General features: G+C 43.0%; 1 protein-coding gene across 5 annotated transcripts in view; it reads right to left on the minus strand.

Moving 5' to 3' along the window:
• Positions 1-24919, minus strand: part of DCLK1 (doublecortin like kinase 1) — a 204684-nt gene that overhangs the window by 98713 nt on the left and 81052 nt on the right. For all 5 annotated transcript variants that reach the window (XM_029048563.2, XM_029048565.2, XM_029048564.2 and 2 more), the window contains exon 4: positions 19017-19116. In XM_029048563.2, coding sequence (XP_028904396.1) covers positions 19017-19116 — 100 coding nt within the window. The remainder of the gene's footprint in view (positions 1-19016; positions 19117-24919) is intronic.

Raw genomic sequence — 24919 nt, forward strand, 5'->3', positions numbered from 1 at the left:
TGCTCTGCACACAGGAAGAACTCAATCAATACCATTTGAGTGATCTCTCCTGTGGTGTCCGTCACCAAACCCTTCCCCACTTTATTTTTAGAATGTGCCCCATTCTAAAGGGTCAGGAACCACGTCTCTCACCTGAGCACTTTCCCCCCAGTGCTCTCCAGGGCTCTGTCTCTGGGCTTGGGGGCTCTTTACTCCTGGTGACAATGCCGATTCTCCCTGTTTAGCTCTCTGAACTTCAAGAGCTCCACTGGATGGCCTTTTCTGTTTCATGATAAATCACAACTTCAGCAGTTCTGCCTCAAATTTCTTTCACATGCAAAATGAAAGGATGGCCCCTATACGTCTCTGCATTTTTAAAAAATGGTATTAAAGGCTTACTATGTGGCAGGTGCTGCACTAAGCACCGGCTGTAGAAACAGGCTAATCAGATTGGACACAGTCCCGATCAAACATGGGATTCACAGTCTTAAAACCCATTTTGCAAATTAAGTAACTGAGGTACATAAAAGTTAAGTGACTTGCCCAGGTCACAAAAGTGGAGCTGGGATTATAACCCAGGTCTTTCTAACGCCCAGGCCTGTGCTCTATCCAGTAGGCCACACTGCTTCCCATATTATATCTGGTATTTTCCAAAATCTTGTTTTTGCTCGTAATGGTATCAGCTGGTAGTGGCTGTGAATGTTTCCTAGTCCTTCTGCAGATTGGTCCCTTTTCCACTTTAACATCATAACCACTTCCGTCTGGCCTAATAATAATGATGATAATAACAATAATAATAATTACGGTATTTGTTAAGTGCTTAGTATGTCGCAGGCACTGTACTAAGCTCTGGGGTGGATACAAGCAAATTGGATTGGACACAATCTCTGTCTCACATGGGGCTCACAGTCTCAATCCCCGTTTTACAGACCAGGTAACTGAGGCCCAGAGGAGTGAAGTGACTTGCCTAAGGTCACACAGCAGACAAGTGGTGGAACCGTGATTAGCACCCATGACCTTCTGACTTGTTGATCCTTGCTTTATCTACTAGGCCACTCCACTTCCCTACCCTAATCCACTCCTAATTTTCCACTAAAGAACCTACCATCCTGCAATTTTGGCAAACTGTGGTAAATCCTGTCATACCACAGCTTTTAATTCAATGTTCCTGTCATCTTTTCTTTATTACATTCCACTCCCCCAAGGGTCTCAGTCTCAAATTTATTGGAACTTTAATTCAGACTTTCCTCCCAAATAATTATTCCACTGGTTAGCCTCACATTGCAAAATGTGTAGTTCAGCAATATAATATTACCAAACTGGGGTCTTTGATTTTGCAAATAATCAATTATTTATTTTGACCCCATTTGCTGTGACCCCATCTGAACGAGAATACTTCAGCTTACAGAGAGAGTTATATTCCCAAAACAAATTTCTCCAACTGGATGCCATTATCTTAGATGGTAAACAGTTGTTGAAAAAAGCTCAAGTAATTTAATGAATAAATTTGATAAAATATTTCCCATCATATACAAACATGTTAATCCCTGCTTCTGACCAATATCACAGTATTGCCTGTTCTACAAGTCATTGGTTGATACCAATACAATTCAATCTTCTGATGCATTTCTCTGGATTTTTTTTCTCTATTTCTGCCTAAAAGATGCCACCTAGGGCTAGTTTCTTACATTTTCCCAGGCCCAAGTGACCCTCATGGTTTGAGGGCGGAGGAGATTCCAAGCAGAAGGGAGGATGTGCACAATGGGTCCAAGACAGGAGAGCTGAGAGTGAGATACAGCTAAAAAGTTTGCTATGGAGGAGTGAAGGGTGTGAACTGGGTAAGAGAGGGGAAAGGGAAGAAATTCAGCTGATGAATAGCTTTGAATCCAATGGGTAGGAGTTTATTTTGCTGTAAAGACATGGGTAGCCATTAGAGGTTTTGGAGGAGGTGTCACCTGTTCCGAAAGGCTTACAGGAAGATGGCCCAGGAAGCAGAATGGGGGACAGATTGAAGAGGGAAGAGATTGGAGACAGAGACCCCAGCAAGAAAGCTGGTATAGTAGTTCAGCATGGATTTAATAAAGGTTAGGCTCGGGGTGGTGGAAGTAAGGGAAGAGAGGAAGGGATAGGCCTAGGAAATATGATGGGGATGTTGACTGGGATAGAAAAGTTGGGAGGAGGAACAGGTTTAGGAAGAGCCATTTAACAGCCCTAATCTTTTCATCTAAATTCCTAACTTTTCCTACAGTGACAGACTACGGATTTCTTGTCCATTAATTTATCAAAAAACCCCCCTAAAACAACAAGAAAAAAACCCCCCTCAAATTAGCTGGTATTCCCTCCCTGCTCACAACCTTCTGTGTTTTTAAATTCCATGTCTACCACCCACTCTGTGAAGAACTTTATTTCATTTGCTTCCAACCCAGCATTTTTATTTTTCAATGGGTGACCTCATTCTGAGGTTGTGGAATTTGGAGAACAATTTGGTGTGTTCCCCAGTCCAAACTCTTCATCAATTTATAAGTTTCCATCATGACAGTCTCAGTCTATGTCTTTCCAGATTGGAGAGTCCAACTCTCAATTTCTCCCTTCCCTTGACCAGTATGATTGCCCTTCTCTGTACCTTCTCTGGCTTTGTTATATTCTTTCTAAATTAATTAATAAGCACTTACTCTATGCCAAACATAGTGTGAACACTGACGATACGTACAAGATGAACAATTCAAGGTAAATGTGTTGACCAGAATGGCATGCACTATTTCCAACAACAGGAATAATATGATTTTATATCACAGCAAAACTATGCCCTTTGTTTTGATTCCTAGCCTATCCTCTTCCTGATGACACACCAGCATTTTGTTAGGTTTTTTTGCTGCTGCATATGTGAAGGGGGATTATTAATTATTAATTTATATAAAAATCTGTCTCCCCCTCTAGACTGTAAACTTCTCAGGGAACAAGACTACTAACTCTGTTGTGTTCTCCCAAGTGCTTAGTACACTGCTCTGCATATGGCAGGCGCTCAATAAATGCTATTGATTGATTTAAAGGAAGAGTCAACAATAACTCCATAATCTCTTTCCAGAAGTACTGCTGTGCCAATATGGCAGTTCTCTTACATTAGTCATTAAAAGGGTCCAGGTCGAAATGAGGCTTTCTGCCCGCAGAGCAATACTGATATAAGTTTTGGAACAGAACAGAATCAGGATTGTTTACTGGGTTTTTTTTCGGAGGTAGACGATTTATTTAAATCCACTGACAGCCTTTTGCTGCTCTGATTTCCCCTAGCCCTGTCGTCTTAATGATTAATGAAGATTACATAGTCACCACTTGGATTGTTACCAGGTGACCTATTATGTTTAAAAGTAGCTTTCAAACTAGAAATAGTGGGAGTGAGTATATAGAGGGAAATGTGTTCTGAGTCTCTAAGCGCAGGGAATGTTTGATCTTGGGGAATTCTCTGAGGAGGGACTGCAGGGGGAGAGAAGAGGTACAGTGTAATATTTAAGGACAGTCTATGGAGGCCATCGCACAACTCCCTTTGCCATACCTATAAATGTTTCCGGTGATTGTTTGGCAGGCCTGACTGAGGCTAACACTGGGAGAGGGCATTTTCTATCATCGTGAAGTGATTGCTATTCACCAAAGGAGGCTAAGCTAGGTGGGAGGGAGACTATTTACTTTCTCCTCCGATCAGAAATATGGATGATTCCCTCCCTCCCCCCTCAACTCCACCAGTTGATGAGGAAGCGGCGGCTGCTTAGAGCTGGGGTTTGGGGGGAGAAGGAAGGGGCAGAGCAGGTGATGTCACCAGGCAAGGAGACCCCCCACCCCCACCCTGAACAAGTTGGGCACAGCCAGGCAGGGGTGGCAGGCCCCAGGCAACTCTTGGGGGCAACAGACCTATGTACTCCACTCTTACCTTCCCCAAATATGCAGCCACTTTCTCTTCCCACCACTGTCAGCTTTCCATTGTCTGGCCCCTCTCTGGCCTCACAACCTGGGCTGCTCCTGCCAATCACATGTCTGGATTATCCCTAGCAATGGGCCAGAACTGCAGGAAGGGAAGGGAGATCCTATGCAAGAGAGGAAGATTGGGGCAGGAAAAGCACCATGTCTGTGGAAACAGCTCTCACAGCTGGGGGCCTAATTCAGGGCCCCTCCCCTCCATGGCACTTGGCCCAGGGCTTTAGCCCCTCTGGACTGTAAGCTTCTCCTCTAGACTGTAAACTTCTTGTGGGTAGGGATTATGTCTACCCACTCTGGGTTTTTTTGTTGTTTTTTAAGTAGTATTTGTTAAGGACTTACTATGTGCCAGGCACTGTACTAAGCATTGGGGGAGATACAAGGTAATCAGGTTGGACAGAGTCTATGTTCCACATGGGGCTCACAGTCTTATCTCCATTTACATATGAGGTAAATGAGGCACAGGAATGTGAAGTGATTTGCCCAATGTCACCCAGCCGAAAAGTGACAGAGTCGATATTAGAACCAGATACTTCTGACTTGCAGGCCCATACTCTATCCATTAGACAACACTGCTTCTGTTGTATTGTACTCACCCAAGTGCTTAGTACAGTACACAATAAGTGCTTAATAAATACAAACGACTGATTCTTCCTAGAGCTCCCAGTGGCAAGAAAGGAGAACTAAAATGGATTAATAATTGCATTTCAGGAAAAAAAAATTCATTCTGATTGCAGGGACGAATCTAGGTTGGGACTTTCAGGAGGTGGGGGCTTCCAGAGGGCAAGGAGGGAAAAAAAATCCAGGGAGTTCTATCAGAGAATGAGAGACTTTGACAGGAATCCTGACACACACCCAGAGATACAATAAGAGCAAGAGGACACAGCCAGTGAGCCAAAGCATCAGAGAGCTAGATTCCAGGCAGGAGAAGAGAGAAGTGGTTGGTAGACAGCAAGACAGAGATAGAGTACTTGCTTACCACCTCCTCCCAAATGTCTACCTCTCCTCACTGCCTCATCCCAACTCCACCTGAATGCATCAAAGGAGAAGGGGATGCCAAACTGGGCAAAAAGGGGTGAGTCAGATTCCGGCGCACTTTAGTTTGTGGCCTCACCAATAAAGCTATGGCCTTAAAGAAGAGTCATGGCCTAATGGAAAGACCACGGGCCCGGGGAGAGTGGGTACGTGGGTTCTGGTTCTGCCACTTGCCGGCAGTGTGACCTTGGGTAAATGACAACTTCTCATTGCCTCTGTTTGCCCATTTCTAAAATGGGGGATTAAATATCCATTTTCCCTCCCTCTGGGACTGTGAGCTCCATGATGGGCAGGGACTGTGTCCAGTCCAATTATCTTGCATCCATTCCAATGTCCGGTGCACAATAAGCATTTATTAATAATAATTGGGGTATTTGTTATAACTATTATTATCATCAGAACAGACCACAGGGGGAGGGATACTCAGGTAAGCTCACTGTGGGCAGGAACATGTCTGCCAACTCTGTTCTACTGTACTCTCCCAAGCACTTAGTACAGTGCTCTGCCCATAATAAACATTCAATAAATACCACTGATCATGATGATGATGATGATGATAACAAGGGGTGAAGTCTTCTTCAGGATAATGGCCTGCTCCCATTTTGAGTTCTGTGAGGGGAGAGGAGGTAGGGTTGTGAACATATCCCTCCCTCATCCAAAGTTGGGGCTGGAACTGGCACAGCTGACATTTCCTAGACTCTACTGCTGATACTAGGCCAAACTTGCTCTCATCCAACAACATTTGTATTTATGTGAATTCTAATCCCCCGGGAGGAAAATGTCCTAAACCCATACTACAAAGGAAATTGATCCACAGATCACTAAGAAACCAAGTCTGCCTTGACTTCTAATTTTTTCAATAAAAGGCAAGTTATAAAGGGTAAAGGAACTTAAGCAAAGGTTGACAACTTCTTAGTCCATCTTGATCATGTTCTGTATGTTAAAAGAGTTTCTAGTCAGCCAAATGAGAGAAATTTAGCCAATCATCTGGAAAGAGAAAAACTGTAAAACTAATATTGTTTTGGACAGCACATTACCTTAAACCACAATCTGATTACCCGACTGGGAATTCTTAGTTTTGAAAGAACTGATTTCATACCTCGGGGGTTCAGATGTTTTTTATCACTGATTTGGCAGACACTTTTTCCCTTACAATTTTAATGCTGACAGACTGAATTCATATATACAAATTCTCACTAGCAAGAAATAACACATAACCTATGTCCAAAAATACTCACTTCCATACTGCAATACGGCAGTAACATATGTCTCCGGAAGCTTGGAGGCATAAGAAGGCACTGAATGCTGCTACTAAGATGTCCCTGAAATTCTCGATGAGGACACTCTGAATAATCACCATTATAAGCAACCGTCAGCTGACTTTTGATATCATCCAATTCTTCAGACCAGAGGGAATGATAAGGCATAAGCTAAAAAGCTAAGGATTGGGATCATAAATGCCTGCATTATCCAGAGATACTAAATATTTTTCTGCTGATATTTCATCTGTGACAATGACAACACCTCGCGCACATAGACTGTGTCCTGTGGTGGCTAATCTTAGAAAGTTATTTGAAGATGAGCAGAGATAGAGTTAAAAAGGGATGAGGGCAGTTCCATCATCAATAGAACCAGAATTCAGGTTTGCAGGGGGAGAGGAAGGGTTCTTGAAGCTCCAAGGCCAGTGGAATACCATAGGGAATACAGACCTTTAACCTTGGAACCCCTAGGGAGACATGTCTTTTGAAATGGACGATTACAGCCCTTTTATGCAGAATGACCAATTTAAAAAAATCAATAATCATCCATAAACCCAGTTCTGGGGAATGTGAGAATATCAAATGATATTTGCCCACCTCAACCCCACAGCATTTAAGTACATATTTTTAAATCATATATTATACATTATTTATATTGTCTCTCTCCCACTAGACCGAAAGCTCACTTTGGGCAGGGAATTTGACTCTCAACTCTGTTGTACTGTACTCCTCCAAGCGCTTAGTACAGTAGTCTGCACCTAGCAAACATTCAATAAATACCATTGATTGATATTGGCTCTGCATTTTGGCTAGAAAGCAATAGCAGACTTAGGTCACCTCGGAGTCCTGAGGCAAGCTTCTGACGTACTAAAAAGACTCCTGAGAATGGGCCCCGGAAGGAGAGTGGAGAAGGATGGATAAGGATGAAATCTGTATTATTTGGCTTCAGGGATGAATTGTCCTGTAATTAATGAGATAAGACTGAAGGACGGTGATTCACCTTAGTATGAGTCAAACAGTGGGATACATGAATATATATATATATGAGGCTTTTCAAAACTAAGATCTTTGAAATTAAAAAGGAACCATCAGTTCTAATTTAAAGCTACAAATCACTGCTACTCCTACATTCTGCCTACAAATGCCGGGGCTTCGGGGTTCAGGCAGCTTCAGATCAGGGGTACCAGCTCCATGGGGGTGAAATGGTCGCAGCTCCTTAGAGGTAGGATTCCCTCTGCTATTTTGGAAGCTGAGTGAGCTAGCTAGAGTTGCCAGCCCAGAAAGCTGATTGGGGAGGAAAAGATCGGGGGAGCCTTCTCACTCACATGGAACGGCCCTGTCCCTTAGAACTGGAAGTGGAACAACGCTGTCAAATCCTCCGTAAACCTCCTGCCAGCAGGTCGCAGGACCCTTACCCTACACAGAATCCCTTGGAATTTCCTCAACTTTGCAACCAGGTTGCAGGCTCCTTTCCTCCCACCAACCTCTCAGCCCAGCGGGGGCAACCCAAGGGCCTATCCCTCCTCGTGCTCCCAGGTGGCCTGTATTATGTGACGGGATTCACAGAATTTCTGTAAAACTGAAGGGCCAGTCAGCTGAGCCTCCACACCACTCCTGAGGCCACTCTGAAGGTGCTGGCAGTCCTGGATTCTCACCCTCTTCCTGTCACCAGCTTACCTGGACTCCAGGGGTCACACTGAGGTCACCCAGACTGGCACTGGACTGAGGGAAAAGACACAAGGTTAGGGGAAATACCGGAAATACGCTCTCTCAACCAAACTGATATAATGACTCACTATTGCGAGGGTGGGCAATAGTGGGTACGTGGCACCTGCCTGTTTTGTCTGTGCAGCTTCCGTGCCCCTTATTGTCAGCTTTCCTTTGCGGACCAGGAACCAAGACAACATTTTCCACAGAAAAACTCTGCCCAAAAGCCCACTTGTCCAGGCAAACATGTGCCTTCAGGAATTATGGACATTTGAAAGGGATCTGAAGGTGTGTTAAGCCGAGAAGGCGATACGGAAAGGGAAATTGTCTTCTTAAGGAATGTCTTTCCTCCCTTTAACATGTTTGAGTGCTGCAAAGGCCCCGCCTTCCGCTCTTGTGAATCATGGACAGGGTTGTGTCTATCCTCATTATAGAAAGTGCAAATTCCTCTGCAACGCAAGTGCCCACGTTCCCCCACTGCATCCCACCGGCCCCGCCCCCACTTCGAGAAAGGGACTCCAGCAGCGGTGACAGAAAAGGCGGAAGAATAAAACCCCAGGCTGTGGTTGCTTCTATTTTTTGCTTCAAACACTTGAAACAGAGCAAAAATTCTCCTCCCCGAAGAACAAAAGCACTACCAAACACTCGAAAGAGAACAAAACCACAGAACCTGAGGATTTGCTGAATTTAAAGCACAGCTGCCTCACCCTCCACCTGCATGTTTCAACTACCATGGCAACAAGAGATTTTCTTAACAATTAGTCATCCCGGGAATATGTTTAAGTGTAGATTAGCATAGAGCCCTGCTGTGGGGAGCTGGGTTGGAAGACTTTACTGGGGATTGATGATATTACAAATAATACGTCTGACATACATTCTAGACTCTGGGGGTGGGCTGAGAGAATTGGGGTGGAGGAAGGGATGCCTTCATATATGGACTCCACTTCCTTTCCCCAAAGGCCAGCCCTCTGAGAGCACAAGAGACTGTGTGAAAACAATAAAAAAAATAGGTGTAGCCTCTGGCCATCTTCTAAAAAGAAGCCTTAGCTTGGGAAAATGTAAACTATATTTCCGGCAGACCAGATTTCTCTGCACTGTGTGAGCAACATAATATGCTTGGTTTCTGTAAATATCTTCCAGAGTGTTTACTCTATCTCTGACTCTTAATTGAGGGTGCAGAGATTAATATTAAGTGGCTTAATGAATAGATGACTACTCTCCAGGTCTCAAATAAATGGCTTGAAAAGAGTTCTCTTTTTTCCATTTCAAAACCTAATAAACCATGAATATTCACTAGCTACACTCTTTTGAACCGGTTAAGCATTTTGCTTATGCAGCAGAATGTTTGTAATAATAGTCGTATGTGATTATCCTATTTGAATACAAAGGTAGCTACGCCCTCTGGAAGAAATTAGATGTGGGTTTTTCTTTTCCTCCTCCTCCTCCTCCTCCTCCTCCTCCTCCTCATTCCCCTCCACCTCTGCCCTATGCATCTGCGCCAGCCACAGTGCTTGAGGCCCTGCAAAACGCCATCTCAAGACCAACAGCTTGAGGAAAATCTTATCTGCCCCTCCAAAGCCAATCTGCATAGCAAAGTGCCATCCAAACCAAATCTGAAAGCTCTTCACCAGCTGCCTCCTTCACCTCCCCCATCTCTTCTACTCCATCCCACCTCACTGCACTTAGCGCTTGCGACTTTTGTGACTCTCCTAACTTTGACTCTTTGCTCACACCTTTCCCTTTGCATAAAATTCCCTCAAATCTGCCAAGCCACATCCCTCCATTATCTTCAGCACCTGCATTAAAAAAAAACTACCTCCTCCAAGAGGTATTCTCTGATTAATCTTCACCTTCTTGGTCATGCCTATCCATCGGCCATTTGAACATTCATGTGCCTATCCTCCTGTTGTAGAAAGATCAGAACTTGTCTGTGCATCTGTTTCCTTTTCTCCCTCCCTGTAAGTGTGAGGCTTATGAAGGACAGAGACTGTCTGATCTGACTGTACTGCAACTATACTAGTGCCCAGCACACAGTAGGTGCACAGATACCACAGTTATTATTAGGGCCCCCATATCCCTGTTCTCACTGAGGCAGAAATGCAGCACAAGTTGGTGAACCCTATCTGCCCACAGCAGTTTTATCATTTTGGTGCTTCAGCACATTCTGAAGTGCTCCCAACCTTTCCACTTCTAGAGTGCCTGCAAAGCCAAAGGGGCTGGGGGTGGGGGAGGGGAGGAGAGTTATTCCCCTTTCAGCGGGTATCCCATGCCCACCATGGTGCTAGTGACAGACTCAGAGAACAGGAAATTGGAATCTATTGGAATCTACACTTGGCCCAAGCAGTTCACGCCCGCAGGTGGCAGGGGAAGTGGTAGTTCTTCTGAACAGGACTCCCTTCAGAAAGGGAATGAATTGCACAGGTGCAGACATTACACGTGATGGCCTTAGCTCTCCACATCCTGCCCAATGGACCCTCAGGCGCTACTTTCAACTCTGGGCACCCATTTGATGCTTGGGTAAATCCCATTTTGGCATTATGGGGCACAGTAACCTGGAACAACTGCCCCATAGTGTGTGAATTTTTGTTTTTTGTAAATGGTATTTATTAAGCATTTACTATGTGTCAAACACTGTTAAATACAAACTTATCAATTTGAATACAGTCCCTGTTCCACATGGGGATCACGGTCTAGTTAGGAGGGAATATGATTTAACCTCCACTTTGTGGATGAGCAAAATGAGGCAAAGGGATATTAACTGACTTGCCTAAGGTCACACAGCAAACAAGTGGAGGATGAGGGATTAGAACCCAAGTCCTCTGACTCCCAGACTCATGCTTTTTCCACTAGGCCACAAAGCTTCTATCTGCTTGCATCTTTTTGCCCCCCACTGACCCTCCCCGTTCTTAAGCCAACTCTCTTCAGACAAGTTTCCTCCTCTTCCACCTGTACTTCCTCTTCTAACTTAGTGACAACTTCCCAGTTTGGTTCTTTTTCTGAATTAACCCCAATTTAAATCCTGTGGGGCCATATTAATATCCAAACTGCATCAACTGTGAGGGTGAGTGAGAATTCACTGAGTTTGGCAGGGCAGACCTAAAGTTCCAAGATGGGACCTAGAAGATCCACTGCACAACAACTGATTTATAAACCTGCCCGGGCTAGTGCAAATTGCACTCCAGGCCTGTGAGTGGACCACCAGACAGGGTTTTACTTCCACATGGGCTCTAGGGACCAAAAAATGGGCATGGAGGCACAACTGAAAAGAGAGCCTCAGCACTGTCTTTGTCCTCTTTATTTCTGTCTCCCTTTTTCTCCTCTTTGTCCCTATCGCTTTTTCTTCCCTTTTTCTCCCTCAACTACCCCATTTCTTTCCCCTTGTGAGATAGTGCAGGGTCTAGTGGAAAGAGCCAGGGACTGAGAGCCAGAAGACCGAGGTTTTAGTGCTGGCTCTACCCGTGGCCCACTCTGTCACCTCAACCTCCTCTCCTGACTTCAGTTTTTTCATCTGTAAAATGGGGATAAGAATAACTATGGGACCCATATGCCCAATCTGTTTCTATCCCAGCTCTTAGCTCATTTTCTTCAATAAATGCCACAATTATTTTCCCTGGAAGTTGAACGTCTATCCCACCTTGAACTTAAATAAAATCTGGGCATTTCTACATGGCCAAGTTTTTTTTAAATGACTTATTTTGTTTAGGCAATTATTCCTTATGTGCTTTTTATTCTTGGTAACAAAAGGGATATGATAACATTCAATGGTTCAGTTTGAGGGGAAAACATTACACTTTCCATATTTTCTTTTATGTCTGTTAGTCACTGCAATGCCGACGTCACTGTTAGTATAACTCTGTTGAAAGGTTACGAAGTGTGAAAAGATGGGACTATATTAAAACATAAATTTATCCAGGCTAATGTTAAAGTTGAGAGGCAAACTCAGAAGAGAAGAAAATTGGTCTCAAAGAGCCACTGACATTCCAAACCTTTAGAGTGTTTATCCTTAATAGATAATGCTCACTGGGATAGCTAGATTGGGCCTTCCCCTGATTTACTGCCTCTGGCCTTTTAATCAATGAATAGTGTTTATAGGGCACTAACTCTAGGTAGAGAACAACAGAGGTTAAAAAGTTAATATGGGCCCTCAAGAAGCTTTTAATCCAAAAGGAGGGAGAAGCTCAGGGCAAGGAATGTGTCTGTTATATTGAACTCACCCAAGGCCCTTAGAACAGTGTTCTCCACACAGAAAGTGTTCCATTCATTTATTCATTCAATCATATTTATTGAGTGCTTACTATGTGCAGAGCACTGTACTAAGCGCTTGGAAAGTACAATTCCGCAACAAATAGAGACAATCCCTGCCCACCACAGGCTCAATGCAACTGACTGATTGAGACGGACCCAAGGTATCCAGTAGAATATTTAACATAGTAATGTGTGCGAATGAAATCATTGAATCTCCAGCTCTCCTAGAATTTGGGGGTTGCATTCTTGCAAGAACCCATTTCAAGGAACACCCACCTTGTAGCACTCAACTATGTCCGAAACCACGAGCATGCTCAGCACCATTTCTCCCACACGGAATCCAAACAGGCTCAAGCTGTCAGGCGAACAACAGTGTTCTTGCCAAAATGCATCGTGAAACACACGTTATGGCAGAAATGAGTGCATTTGCTTCCCGATGGTGTTTTAGCCTACAGTCTCTCTCAGGGGTTGTAATGTCTTATCCTCTATGATTTACTATTTAACTTTTAAAACTTTACCCTGTTCCAAGAGGTCCCCACGTGCATTAATGCTCACACACGTGTAAGCATTCATGATTAAAATATGTTTAAAGTCAAAAACCAAGAGTAATTGCTCATGTTCTGGACGGCAATTCCTAGACTACAACTTCTAACTGGATAAATGTTCTCCCCTTCCCACGGAAGGGTGGGCCAGAGATGTCTAAATGCCCCTGTGACAGTCTCCTCCCACCCTCCAAGTACAAGGAGAACACAGAGATCATTCTATGCGGCAATCAAATCTACACCTACAGCTTCCACAACTCTTTCTTCACTCTCCACCTCACTAAATATACTTGCCTTACTGCTTGTTCACTAATTATGACCTTGATTAATGTTCAGTGTGTTTAGTTATGCCCTTTTTATGTTTGACAGAACAGATCATTTCCTAAAGAGTAAAAACCCTGAAGGGGCAAGGATCGAAACTGTTTTAAACTTCTCCATACATTGACCAGCACAGTGTATGGCACTCACCAAATATTTTGGGGATGGGGATGGGGGGTGAGGGGAGTATGCATGTGGGTGAATAAAGAGATGAGTGTGATTATAGACACATTTTTAAAACAGGGGCTAGTATGTAGGAAGGCTTTCCTCTTCTCCAGAAGGCCTTCCCTGATTAATCTCTCATTTCCCCTCCTATTTCCCCTCCTTTTACCACTCAGACTGTGAGTTCTAAGCGGAATAGGAACTATGCCTGACCTGATTATCCTGCATCTACTCCAGTCCTTAGTTTGGAGCTTGGCAACCTTAAGTGCTTAACAAATATTACACTTATTATTATTTATCCAGCACTTGTATATCATTTGTCACTTGGGGTACTCAGCCCCCAACCACCTCAAAGCACTTAGTGACATACTTTTAAAATCTGTTGCTTCCCCCACCTGTAATTTAGTTCAGTATCTCTCTCACCTATTTCCATACTGTGTATGGAATTGATTGCAGCCTAGTAATGATTACGGCATCTGTTCAGCTCTTACTATGAGCTAAACTCTGAGATAAAGATAATGAGATCAGACACAGTCCCCATACCCACACTGGACTCAAAATCTCTCTTATGCCCATTTCAAAGATGAGGAAACTGAGGGTCAGAGGGGTTGGATGATTTGTCCAAGATTTGTACACTATGTAGGCCGGTGGTGGGGCTGGGATTTGAACACAGGTTTCTTGAGGCTCAGTCCCAAGCTCTTTCTACTAAGCCACAATGCTTCCCAACACTGATGAGCCTCAAAGAGGTAGGGAGATAATTCTGAATTATTTCAAAAGGTCAGCACAGCTCTATGACATGCTGGACCAAAGGACTGAAGAAATCCCAGTTTACATAGCAGCCTTCTATAAAGCCCTACTCATGCCCAAATATTTTCACTGGCAGCACCTCACTTCACCCAGTCACCTAATTCTGCCACCTAGGTAGCAAAGCCATGGAAACTGAATCCAAATGGGCACCATGGCTTTTGGGACACTGTCAGAACTTAGTAAAAACAAGGCAAGCTTTGGACCAACAGCGAATCTATGTATCTGTTAGCCAGACTAAATCCCGGAGAAATGGCGACCTTCTTCTTGAAGGCAAAGACAATTTAAAGAACAGGCTGAATGTGTTATTCCATGCCAATTTTTTTTAAGGGAAAATTTTCCTATATATAGTAAGGGGCCCGGCTTATGTTCTACTTTGTTTTTGCCTCAAATGCATAATATGTGCCTCTAGATCTTGGCAGTTGCAGACATCTGAAAATACCGCAATGAACTGGAAACTTTATAATTATGCCACTTCTGAAGGTAAAGCTATATTCTGAAAATGTCCCCAAAAGCCATGGTATTTTGCACAGTGTCTAGAATCAACAGCTAGGGAGGGCACTGCAAGGTTGTCGGTCGGTTCTCTGTTTCTCAACTCAGCCATGAACTTGTGTTCGATACCCGGTAATATTTTATTAATTAAGACCACTGGGAATTAGCCATTTCCTAGAGTGCACAGCAAGCCAAGCAAAGCTAAAAGAAACCCTAATGAACATATATGGAATGATATTACCGGGTAAGACCAATTCTCCATCCAAGTCCCGTAGTGGCAAGTAATATTGTCATCTACCCAAATGGTTAGGGGTGAATTCATCCACACCCCTAAATGTTCCCTCTAGGTCCCCGGTTTTCCTTCTGGTAACTCATTATGGGCCTCTCATCAGTTGATTTACAGCTCACTGCTTACCAAGATAAGTGTGTTATTTCCGACCTTACTTTCTCTTTCTTCTAATGATTAGGTTTCCTAGAATAATGGCCATTCCTAATAAAAAAAGAGGCCAGCAAAGGTAGGCATTAAAGAGTTCAGAGGTCAGTGCCAAATGGCTCAGCAAGTTAATCTTAAACTAGCTAGTTCCAATTAAACTTCCTCTGGAACTTCACAGTGTTTTTTTTATATGGTGTTATTAACATTACATTATGATTAATATTAGTATTAATCATAGTAATATAATATCAACATTGCTAATTATAATGGCTTTTTTAAGCACTTAAGCACCGGAATATATACAAGAAAATCAGGTTTTACCATGAATTATAGTTTTGTGCTTCCTCTTACTCCCATTATTTATAAATAATTATTTTTCTGTCCTCCCCATTAGATCCTAAGCTCCCTGCCGGCCGGGAGGTTATGAATGTCAGGTGGAACTCCAAAAAATACATGAATATGCAATTGAAATCACACTGATTTCTCCTAGAACATGGGGGTGGTACTCTCGTGGAACCCCAAGTAAATGAAAAGTCATGCTGGAAGACTCAACATGTCCAACACTGCATGCATGTGCAGAGCTTTTCTTCCAACACCGTGTCCCTTTGTATCCAAGTAGACTCGTGCAAATGAGGAGAATGGCTCCTAATTCTCCTCCTGTATCCTCACCAAAATGCCCATTAAGAACACGTTTGGGCAGACCTGAGTGTACCGATATACATAAGTGCTAAGAATAATACATACGTGCTAAGAATAGCTATTGGATGGACACAACTTGGGGTGCTGGGAAATTCATCTTTGTAATAACACTTCTTAACAAGCATTTCACGGTTAATCTCCTCCTGAAGGTCTTCCAAAGTAAAGAGAAGAAAAGTGAAAAAGACATGGAAAAAGAGTGGAACGTCAGTCCAAAACAATTTGGGTATGACTCTTGTTACTTGGAGAACTATCTTGCATCTTTAAGCTTGGTTCTTTTCTTTTTTTAAAAGGATTTTTTTAAGCACTTCCTATGTGCCAAGCACTGTACTAAGTGCTGGGTTAGATACAAGATTACCAGTTTGAACAAAGTCCTGGTCCCTCATTGGGCTCATCATCTACTAAGAGGGAATTCAATCTCCATTTCACAGATAAGAAAACTAAGGTACAAAGAAGTTCAGTGACCTGACCAAGATCACACAGCAGGCAGATGGCGGAGACAGGATTAGCACACGGGTCCTCTGACTCCCAGACCCATGCTCTTTACACTAAGACACACTGCTCCTCCCTGTTCTGCCTGATTCACCCTCACTTGATTATGGCATTTGGGTTTAGTACGAGAAGAAGATGAGGTAGGATGCAGAATTTGTTAGCCAATGAGATCGAATATTGATATTCCGGGTGCCCCTTTGGAACATGGGTTCCACGCTCTCTGCATTCCTCCTATCCAGACTGTCCTGCTGTCCTCTCTGGGATCCGGTCTGACATTCCCTTTGCTATCAGAGAGCAAGGTTGGCCCCAAACTCTGATCTTAGTTACTTTTTTTTAATGGTACTTGTTAAGCACTTACAATGTGCCAGGCACTCTACTAAGTAAGATCTGCAGTAGATACAATTAATCAGGTTGAACACAGTCCATGCCCAGATAGAGCTCACATTCCTCATTTTACAGATGTGGTAACTGAGGCACAGAGAGAAGTGAGGTGACGCCCACCGTCATAACTTCCTACTCAGGCTCCATGGCTGCTGCTCAAAGGATCAATGATCATCATCAGTGGTATTTATTGAGAGCTTACTATGTGCAGAGCACTGTTTTAAGCATTTAGGAGAATACAATGCAACAAAGGATATGCTAATTCCCTTTAAAACAGATCTTTCCTGCCAACTCACTCAAGGAAGTGCTAGATCTGAAATTGTCTAAAGAAACAATTTCATATGTGATTTGAAGAGAGAGCTGATATGACTAATGCCAAACCATGACCAAGTGAAAACATACCAATTTCAGCTTCTGGGATCATTTCTAACCAATTTTCGGTCCCTCCTCACAACTGGCCTCAATGAGAGCACAAGACGTCGGTAGAAGAGAACACACAGGGTGAGGGCAGGGAAAGGTGGAGAAAAGGGAGAGAAAAAGAGAGAGAGAGAGAACACGCTGTTTGGGTGGGAGGGATGGTGAAGACATTTGGACAAAGAGGTAAGTCAAGTAGTGAGAGATTACTGGAACGGTTCTGAAGTGCAAGTGGGGGAGGTGAGGGAGCTTTGGGAGGAGGAGACATCATAAGTGACAGTAAGGCAAAGCAGAGTCGCTAAAAATCATGCATTACTTGTGAGATAATAATAATGTTGGTATTTGTTAAGTGCTTACTATGTGCAGAGCACTGTTCTAAGCGCTGGGGTAGACACAAGGGAATCAGTTTGTCCCACGTGGGGCTCACAGTCCTAATCCCCATTTTACAGATGAGGTAACTGAGGCACAGAGAAGTTAAGCGACTTGCCCATAGTCACACAGCTGACAAGTGGCGGAGCAGGGATTCGAACCCATGATCTCTGACTCCAAAGCCCGTGCTCTTTCCACTGAGCCACGGGAGTTGGGCACCTGTCAATGAAGAAAGGTCACTTTCCAAATACAACAATTCACTAATTGCCCATCGATACACACATAAGGTGATTTTCACTGTCCTCGCCTGAGTCTGGTGATTTCCCTGACATTGTTTTGTGTGTGTCTCACTTACACTGCTTGCAAGCTGTGTGCACAAGTAGAGTAATTCTCTTCCTCTTTCTCTCTTCTGTTCTTCCTTCTGCCCCCAGCCCCTGCCTCATAGAAGCACCAACAGATTGGTAGTAGCAGAAAAACTTCTCAAGTACAATATCACCATTTAAAAGATTTTCAAGTGTTCTTTGGGAAATCTGGATAGAAAAGCCTCTGGGTTGAGTCTGGCCCAAGGTAATCGTAAAAAGCACACAACTTTATGGCAAAATTCCCCACCAGGAAGACCTTAAGGATTGTTCGCAACATCAAGCACTATGCCAGTCTATGGTGTGATAACCAAGAAGTTGGAAATCCTAATGCCAGGGGTATTGTTATACAGTACTGCTCCAAGTGCTTAGTACAGTGTTTTCGTTACCCTATTTATTTTGTTAATGAATTGTACATCGCCTTGATTCTATTTAGTTGCCATTGTTTTTACGAGATGTTCTTCCCCTTGACGCTGTTTAGTGCCATTGTTCTTGTCTGTCCGTCTCCCCCGATTAGACTGTAAGCCCGTCAAACGGCAGGGACTGTCTCTATCTGTTGCCGACTTGTTCATCCCAAGCGCTTAGTACAGTGCTCTGCACATAGTAAGCGCTCAATAAATACTATTGAATACAGTGTTTTGCACACAGTAAGCGTGCAATAAATATCACTGACGTACTCAATGAATGAACGAACGAATAGGAGGGTGGGGGGTTCCCAAACTTAAATTCAACCTCCAAGTCCCCTCTGTGTCTGTGGAATACTCTTCCTCCCCCCATCTCTGAAGTTGTCTATCAAGAGTTGTTTTCCATGCGCAGTTTTAGCTTGTGAGGAGTCATATCGACTTTCATGCTGGTGAGAGGTGCTAACAAAACACAGATTCTGAAATGCTCACCGGATCAAGGCTACTGAGCAGCTTTCAGACACAGAAGTCACAAAAGGCCTCGGTGAGGGCAGAGCCAAGAAATACAATAGGCATTTTCACAAACACTAACCCTTGCAATAGTAACCTGTTAGGAAGAGGCTGGAGAGTGCAGAACCAGAAATTCTGGAATCAAAACTCCTACTTTCCATAAAATAATCATGAAGTTTGTGCTAGCTCAGGAGTTACAAAAACGATCCAATCATTGACTCTTTTAAATCTTTTAGGTTAGTTATAAGCTTTTCAGTTATCATTTCATTTCTTTTTCATCTGTTTTCTATATCAAAAAAATCAAAGAAATTAGAGTTATGGAAAAGACATGCTGCTCTTGGGTCTGAAACTGATTTTGGTAGGCTTTGGAGTTGACATAATCTTGGCCTATTGCTGTACATTTTGGAAAGCTGCCTTGAATTTCCCTTGGTTTTGAACTTTTTTTTTCTTACCACTTTCATCTAGCAAGAAATCATCCTGGTAACGGAACTTCTCTGGTCCACATGCAATAAAAATGTCATCGTCCCCGAAAAAATCCTGAAGGCACATCACCTACAAGAGAAAAGCAGAGCACTCAGCAGGGATCACTCATAATAATAATTATAACAATAAATTCCCTGCACATCTACATCTGCATAAAACCTCTCCGTGGTTAATGAAATCAACAGGGATTCTTCTCCAGAACAATTTCAAGAGTGTGTAAACCATCTGTTATTAGTATGAAACATGTTATGTTTCTGTTCCGCAGGAAAAGGTGAACAAAGAAAATCGAAGCCATAACTGTCACATTTATTACTTGATGTATCAATAGGCTATGAGGTAAGACCCCTTTGTTTTCATAATAGAGTGGATGCAGCAATTTATGGAGAGTGAGTTTGCCTTTGCTGTTTTAAATGTAATATTCCTTGATAGCAGTGAGAGTCGGCATATGGTTTCAGCAAGAAATATTTTCAGTGGTTCATTCAATAGCATCCATATGATGATCAAATAGCTATGGGTAATTGGAAAAGTAAAATGCTTCATTTGTAAAATAACAATCTTTCCTCTTTGTGACCTGCCTCATTTCTATTTTACAGGAAAAAAATCAATTTATAAAAAGCCAAACATGGAAAAATGAGGTTATCATCAGACAGAGGCAGTGTAGTGGAAACAGACTTACCTGCTGATCTAAAACAAATTTTAAAAGTCATCTGACATCCAATGCCTTTAATGCTATATTGGTTCAGAACAGGGTTTTTATTTCCCAGCTCCTTACAAAAGATTTACTTTTCGTTTAGTAAACTGGAGAAAATGGAAGTTCAATAAATACTATTGATTGATGAAGTTTTACTTTTCATTTATGAATGGTTTTACCCAATGCTTTTGCCTCTAGGTTTGCTTAAGTGATTCCTCCCAATGAATTTAGTTCAAGAAACACACTCCTTACAGAGTATCAATTTACCCCTTATAGAGTATCAATCGGCAATCCAGACAGGCTGGGATGAGTTGATGGCCCTTCTGGAGGGATATTTATGATCAATTGTTTATGGGATAACTGAAAACTTCTGATAAATCAGCCGTCTATCAGCTTGAGTTCTCACTCCTATAATCACGGGTGGAAAGGGGAACAACACACTATTTCACATTAAAGAAAATAAGAACACAAAACCTGTCCCCTATGTGCTGGGAAAAAAAGCTATTTTGTTTAACTTGTTAATAACAGAGGGCCCGTTATCTGAGCATGTTCAAGCTCTACTTTTGCTCTCCCCTGGCACAGATACAAATACAGTGGGGGTGCAGATTCATTAATTTTCCCCAGCTCTCAGGGTTTGCACCTCTGAAGCCAGCCTACTCCCTGGGCTCCATTCTCGTCTCTCTTGCCGCTGACCTCTTGCTCACTCCCTTCCTCCTGCCTGGAATTCCCCCCACCTTCGGAACCAGCAGACCTCTGCTCTTCCCATCTTCAAAACCCTTCGAAAAATCACACCTCCTCCAGCAAGACTTCTCAGGTTACTCTCTCATCTTCCAGTCTGATTTCCTCCTCTATTGTCACTTCAGCTCTTCCCCATCACCTTATGCACTCGAGTCCTCACCTACTCAAGCACTAGAGTATCTGTTTCATCTCCCGTACTTATCTTTAAACTCTTTTGGACTGCATCTACCCAAGTGTTGAGCCTAGTGCTTAGTACACAACACTTAAATACCACAACGTTTATTATTAGGAAGAGAGACCTAGCTTGCAAACGTCTTAGCAAGATCCACTTCGGAGGGAGAGAAACAGAAATGTGGCAAGGGGAATTCCCCACAGCCTGAACAAGCCAAACCACCACTTCACCGGCATGGAAGAACCGAAGCCCAAACCTTTGCTCTAGAATCCTTGAGAAGTGGCAGCGCATACAATTCAGGGAGGAGGCAGATGGAGGAAAAAATTGGGTTTCTAAGGAACACTTCTATTTGTAATACTTTTCAGAAGCAATGTTTATTGAATGTTTTGATCGTGTGAAACCACTAAACTTTAGGTCCCTTTTAAACTTGGTCCCTGCTTAATACAATGCCACCTACACAGAGAGTGGTCAGTAAATACTAATCCGTAATTATGTTGGAGATCTGAATGTTTAAAATTACAAATTACAAATAACCAGTTTAGGGCTGGGTGGCATTTGGTACCGTTAAAAAACACCTTAATCTGCAGTATTACTGAAGTGTGACATTAGACCAAAGAGTTGTTTCATGTTCAGATTTACAGGAAAGTTTGCATGCAAGAATCTACATATTTACATTTTGTAAATGTCACCTATTCAAAATTTCACAAGATCAAAATGTAAATTTTACATGGATAGCAGCGATTAGTAATGGAATGAGGAGGCACAATCTGGAATGGTTTACATCACTGCATGCAGCATCCTGATTTTCTCGGCCTTAAAGTCTTTATTCCTACCCAGTCCATTTAGCTGTCACTTGGAACATTTGTCCTAGAAGAATACGCTCCTTATGGGGGAAAAAAAATAATAATTCGCCCCTGACAAATATGTACTTCCTCTCTCCTGAACTTCCGGCTCAAGTCAGTCTGCCAAGGCAGAGATTCAGACAAAGGCAGTAAAGGCATCTGCTGTTTTACACATTTCTAAGGCAGAAGTGCGTGGAATTCATTCTTTTCTGTTGGAATGAGATCTCCATGGCGACGGTGACATCACCAACCTGTGGGAGCTTTCCCCGCACAGCACTTTCCTGGGGGATTTTCTTGACAAGAGCGTCCTCTAGGAATGAAACAGAGGACGGCACTTCAGCCGCATCCTTCCTTTTGCTTTAAAAGACATAAGGGATTGTGCCCTTTGAGTTCTTTCAGTCATTCCATCGGATTTATTGAGCGCTTCCTGTGTGCAGAGCACTGTAAGCACTTGGAAAGTACAATTCAGCAATAAAGAGAGGCAATCCCTTCCCACACCAGGCTTACAGTCTAGTTCTTGTTCCGCCAGTGTGCCACCTGCCCCTTCCGACTATTATTTACACCCAGAGTTTCACAGGAGAGGGAATCGAAAAAGGGATATTGTTTCATCTACTGCACGGGGTTATGCCACAAAAATCAGAAATAATAATAATTGTGGTATCTGTTAACCGTTTACTATGTGCCAGGCACTGTACCATGCTCTGGGGTGGATACAAGTAAACCAGGCTGGACACAGTCCCTGCCCCACGTCAGGCTCAAAAGTCTCAATCCCCATTTTACAGGTGTGGGTACCTGAGGCACAGAGAAGTGAAGTGACCTGCTCAAGGTCACACAGCAGACAAGAGCGGCGACTGGCTCTCTTGGGTGGCTCACTGAATTTTTCCAGTTTTATTTGTATTCTCCAAGACCCCCAGTTGCTCATTCGTTCATTCATTCAATCAGTCATATTTATTGAGGGCTTACTTTGTACGGAGCACTGTGCTAAGCGCTTGGGAGAGTACAATATAACAATAAACAGATACAATCCCTGAGAGATGAAGGTCCCAGATCCATGGCTCCTCTCCTGGCAAACCCTGCTCTACATCTGACCCCTTTGAGAAATATTAGCAATCCACTTAGTCTCCTCCCTCCCTCTAGCACCAGTAGCCAACTGACCATTTCCATTTTTTCCTGGCTAAAACTAAGCCTCCTCCTGCCAAAAATTAAACGGCTTTTTCAGCCAGAGTACTTGGAAGGGAAAATGCCTTCTTCAGACACCGTCCCTTACTCAGTTTCAATTCCCAGCTCTCCACAGAGGGCAGCTGGCCATTTTAAAGAGTCGATTGTCAGGGTGAAAATTGCATGTTCAGTAATTAAGCTACTCTCACTCCTTTGGACCTGGTATATGACCAGAGTGAGTCCTGCAGGGGTAAATTAGAATCTTTGCACCAAAGCTTCATAGACCCATGGCCCCTTTTACTTCCTTGAAGTTTGAACAAATAATGATTTGCTTTACTGAGTTTCCCTTCTAGGTATCATGTGCTCACAGAGAGAGATGAGTTGGGAGACACCTGGAAATTTGATTAGAGATATTCACAGAGCCTAAAGTACATTTTAGGACTCATAATACCCACAAGGATACAAGATGGCAGTCTTATCTTTCCATTTCACCTAGTACAGGCTCTCCCAAATTGGTTTTTAGAAAGGTGAAGATACTCCATCATGTCTTTCCAATGGTCTTCTCAGTTATGAAAACTCTGTTATGTCGCTGTTTATTCACGAATTGCACTTTCCCAAGCGCTTAGTACAGTGCTCTGCACACAGTAAGCACTCAATCAATATATCTGAATGAACTGTGTTTCAGGATGTCCCTTTCCCTATTTTCCTGTTCTAAAGATTTCCTGGGATCTATGGCAGTTTGATTCTTGGGGAGAAATCACCTGTCCCTTATAGCAAACTTTCACATTAGAAAAGCAGAGGGGAAAGGTGGCTCTTCCCCAACTTTGTTCCCATGGGAGGAAATAGATTGCTCTCCTGCCCTAAGCATTGTAACCGCCGCTACAAGTATCAAAAAACTGAGAAGGAACCTTTCTTTGCTCTTTACAGTTGATGAGACTATTTAAATTGCATTTCAACTCATTTTAATGAATCAATCAATTTACTGACAGTTAAAATAAAGGAAATATGCAAGATGAATTTCCTGCCAAGAAATCGGCCCAATCAAAGATTCCTAAGGCTTCTTATCTGTGCATAGCCGCTGAGAGGTGATCCAATTTAAAAGATAAGAGGTCAAAGGGGTGGCTGTAAATTAGTGGATTAAAGGCACTTGAAAGAAAAACACAGTTTGGGGGAATTTATCATTTTGGTCTTAAAGAGGGTACTGGAATGCTTCACTGAAATGAGTTCTATAAAAATTCAAAGAATCCACTTGAGGAAATGAACATCCACAATACACAGACAATAGAAGTATTCAGAAGGTGCCAAATTTTAAAAGTCTCAACCCTGTCTCCATGTGTGCATACTTTATTACCTCCATTTCTGCCACTGAACAAACTCTAAATGCAGCTGAAAAGTGGACTGGATCCTGCACCTTGGGTAGAGTGATCTACAACTATTCCATGAATCTATCTGAACTCCAACATTTTGGAAAACTGCTGCTCTGAAGCCTCTGCATAAATCACTTTAGGCACATGTAGCCAAGTTTCAATAGGTATAAGGATTTTGATATTGAAACAAAAATCAGCCTGGAAGTCACTGATCACACAGGCTTCAGTTTGGTAAATGTGCATGACACCAAAATTTAACTACTGTTGTTAGCCTTCAAAAATGACAGGCTGACCAGATTACCTGGGTTGAAAACCTGGATACTGAGGTGATTTCCCAAGCTTTTTCACCTTTCCTTTCCCTCTCAGGGTCCACAGGGACAGGTGAGATAGGATCCTGGGATAGCTTTACGACAATTCCCAGAACGCGGAGCTACTGATCAGGTTCCTGTATAACAGCGGAAACAATGTAACCTAAGGGAAAGAGCACGGGCCTGGGAGTGAGAAGACCTGGGTTCTAATCCCAGATCCGTACCCTTGCCGGCTGTGTGACCTTGGGAAAATCACTTTACTTCTCTGTGCCTCAATTTCTTCACTTGTAAATTGGGGATTTAATCCCGTTCCATGCCTCCCCCCGACCCCGCAGCAGCACACAGGCTTTGACCCCCATCTGGGACAGGGAATGTGTTCAAACTGATAACTTTGTATTTACCCCAGCAATGAGGGCAGTGCTTGGCACATAGTATTCACTTAAATACTATTATTATTACTATGTTCAATGAGCACTGGGCTTGGTTTAGTTAGGCTAATGCGTTTGGCCAGAACAAGTGCAGTTCTGGGAAATCTGTATAATTTTCTACAGTAGCCCAAGACATTCTAAAAATTTAGGACATACAATCAGCCCACC

Source organism: Ornithorhynchus anatinus, chromosome 20 (assembly GCF_004115215.2).
Source record: "Ornithorhynchus anatinus isolate Pmale09 chromosome 20, mOrnAna1.pri.v4, whole genome shotgun sequence".
Classification (NCBI taxonomy): domain Eukaryota; kingdom Metazoa; phylum Chordata; class Mammalia; order Monotremata; family Ornithorhynchidae; genus Ornithorhynchus; species Ornithorhynchus anatinus.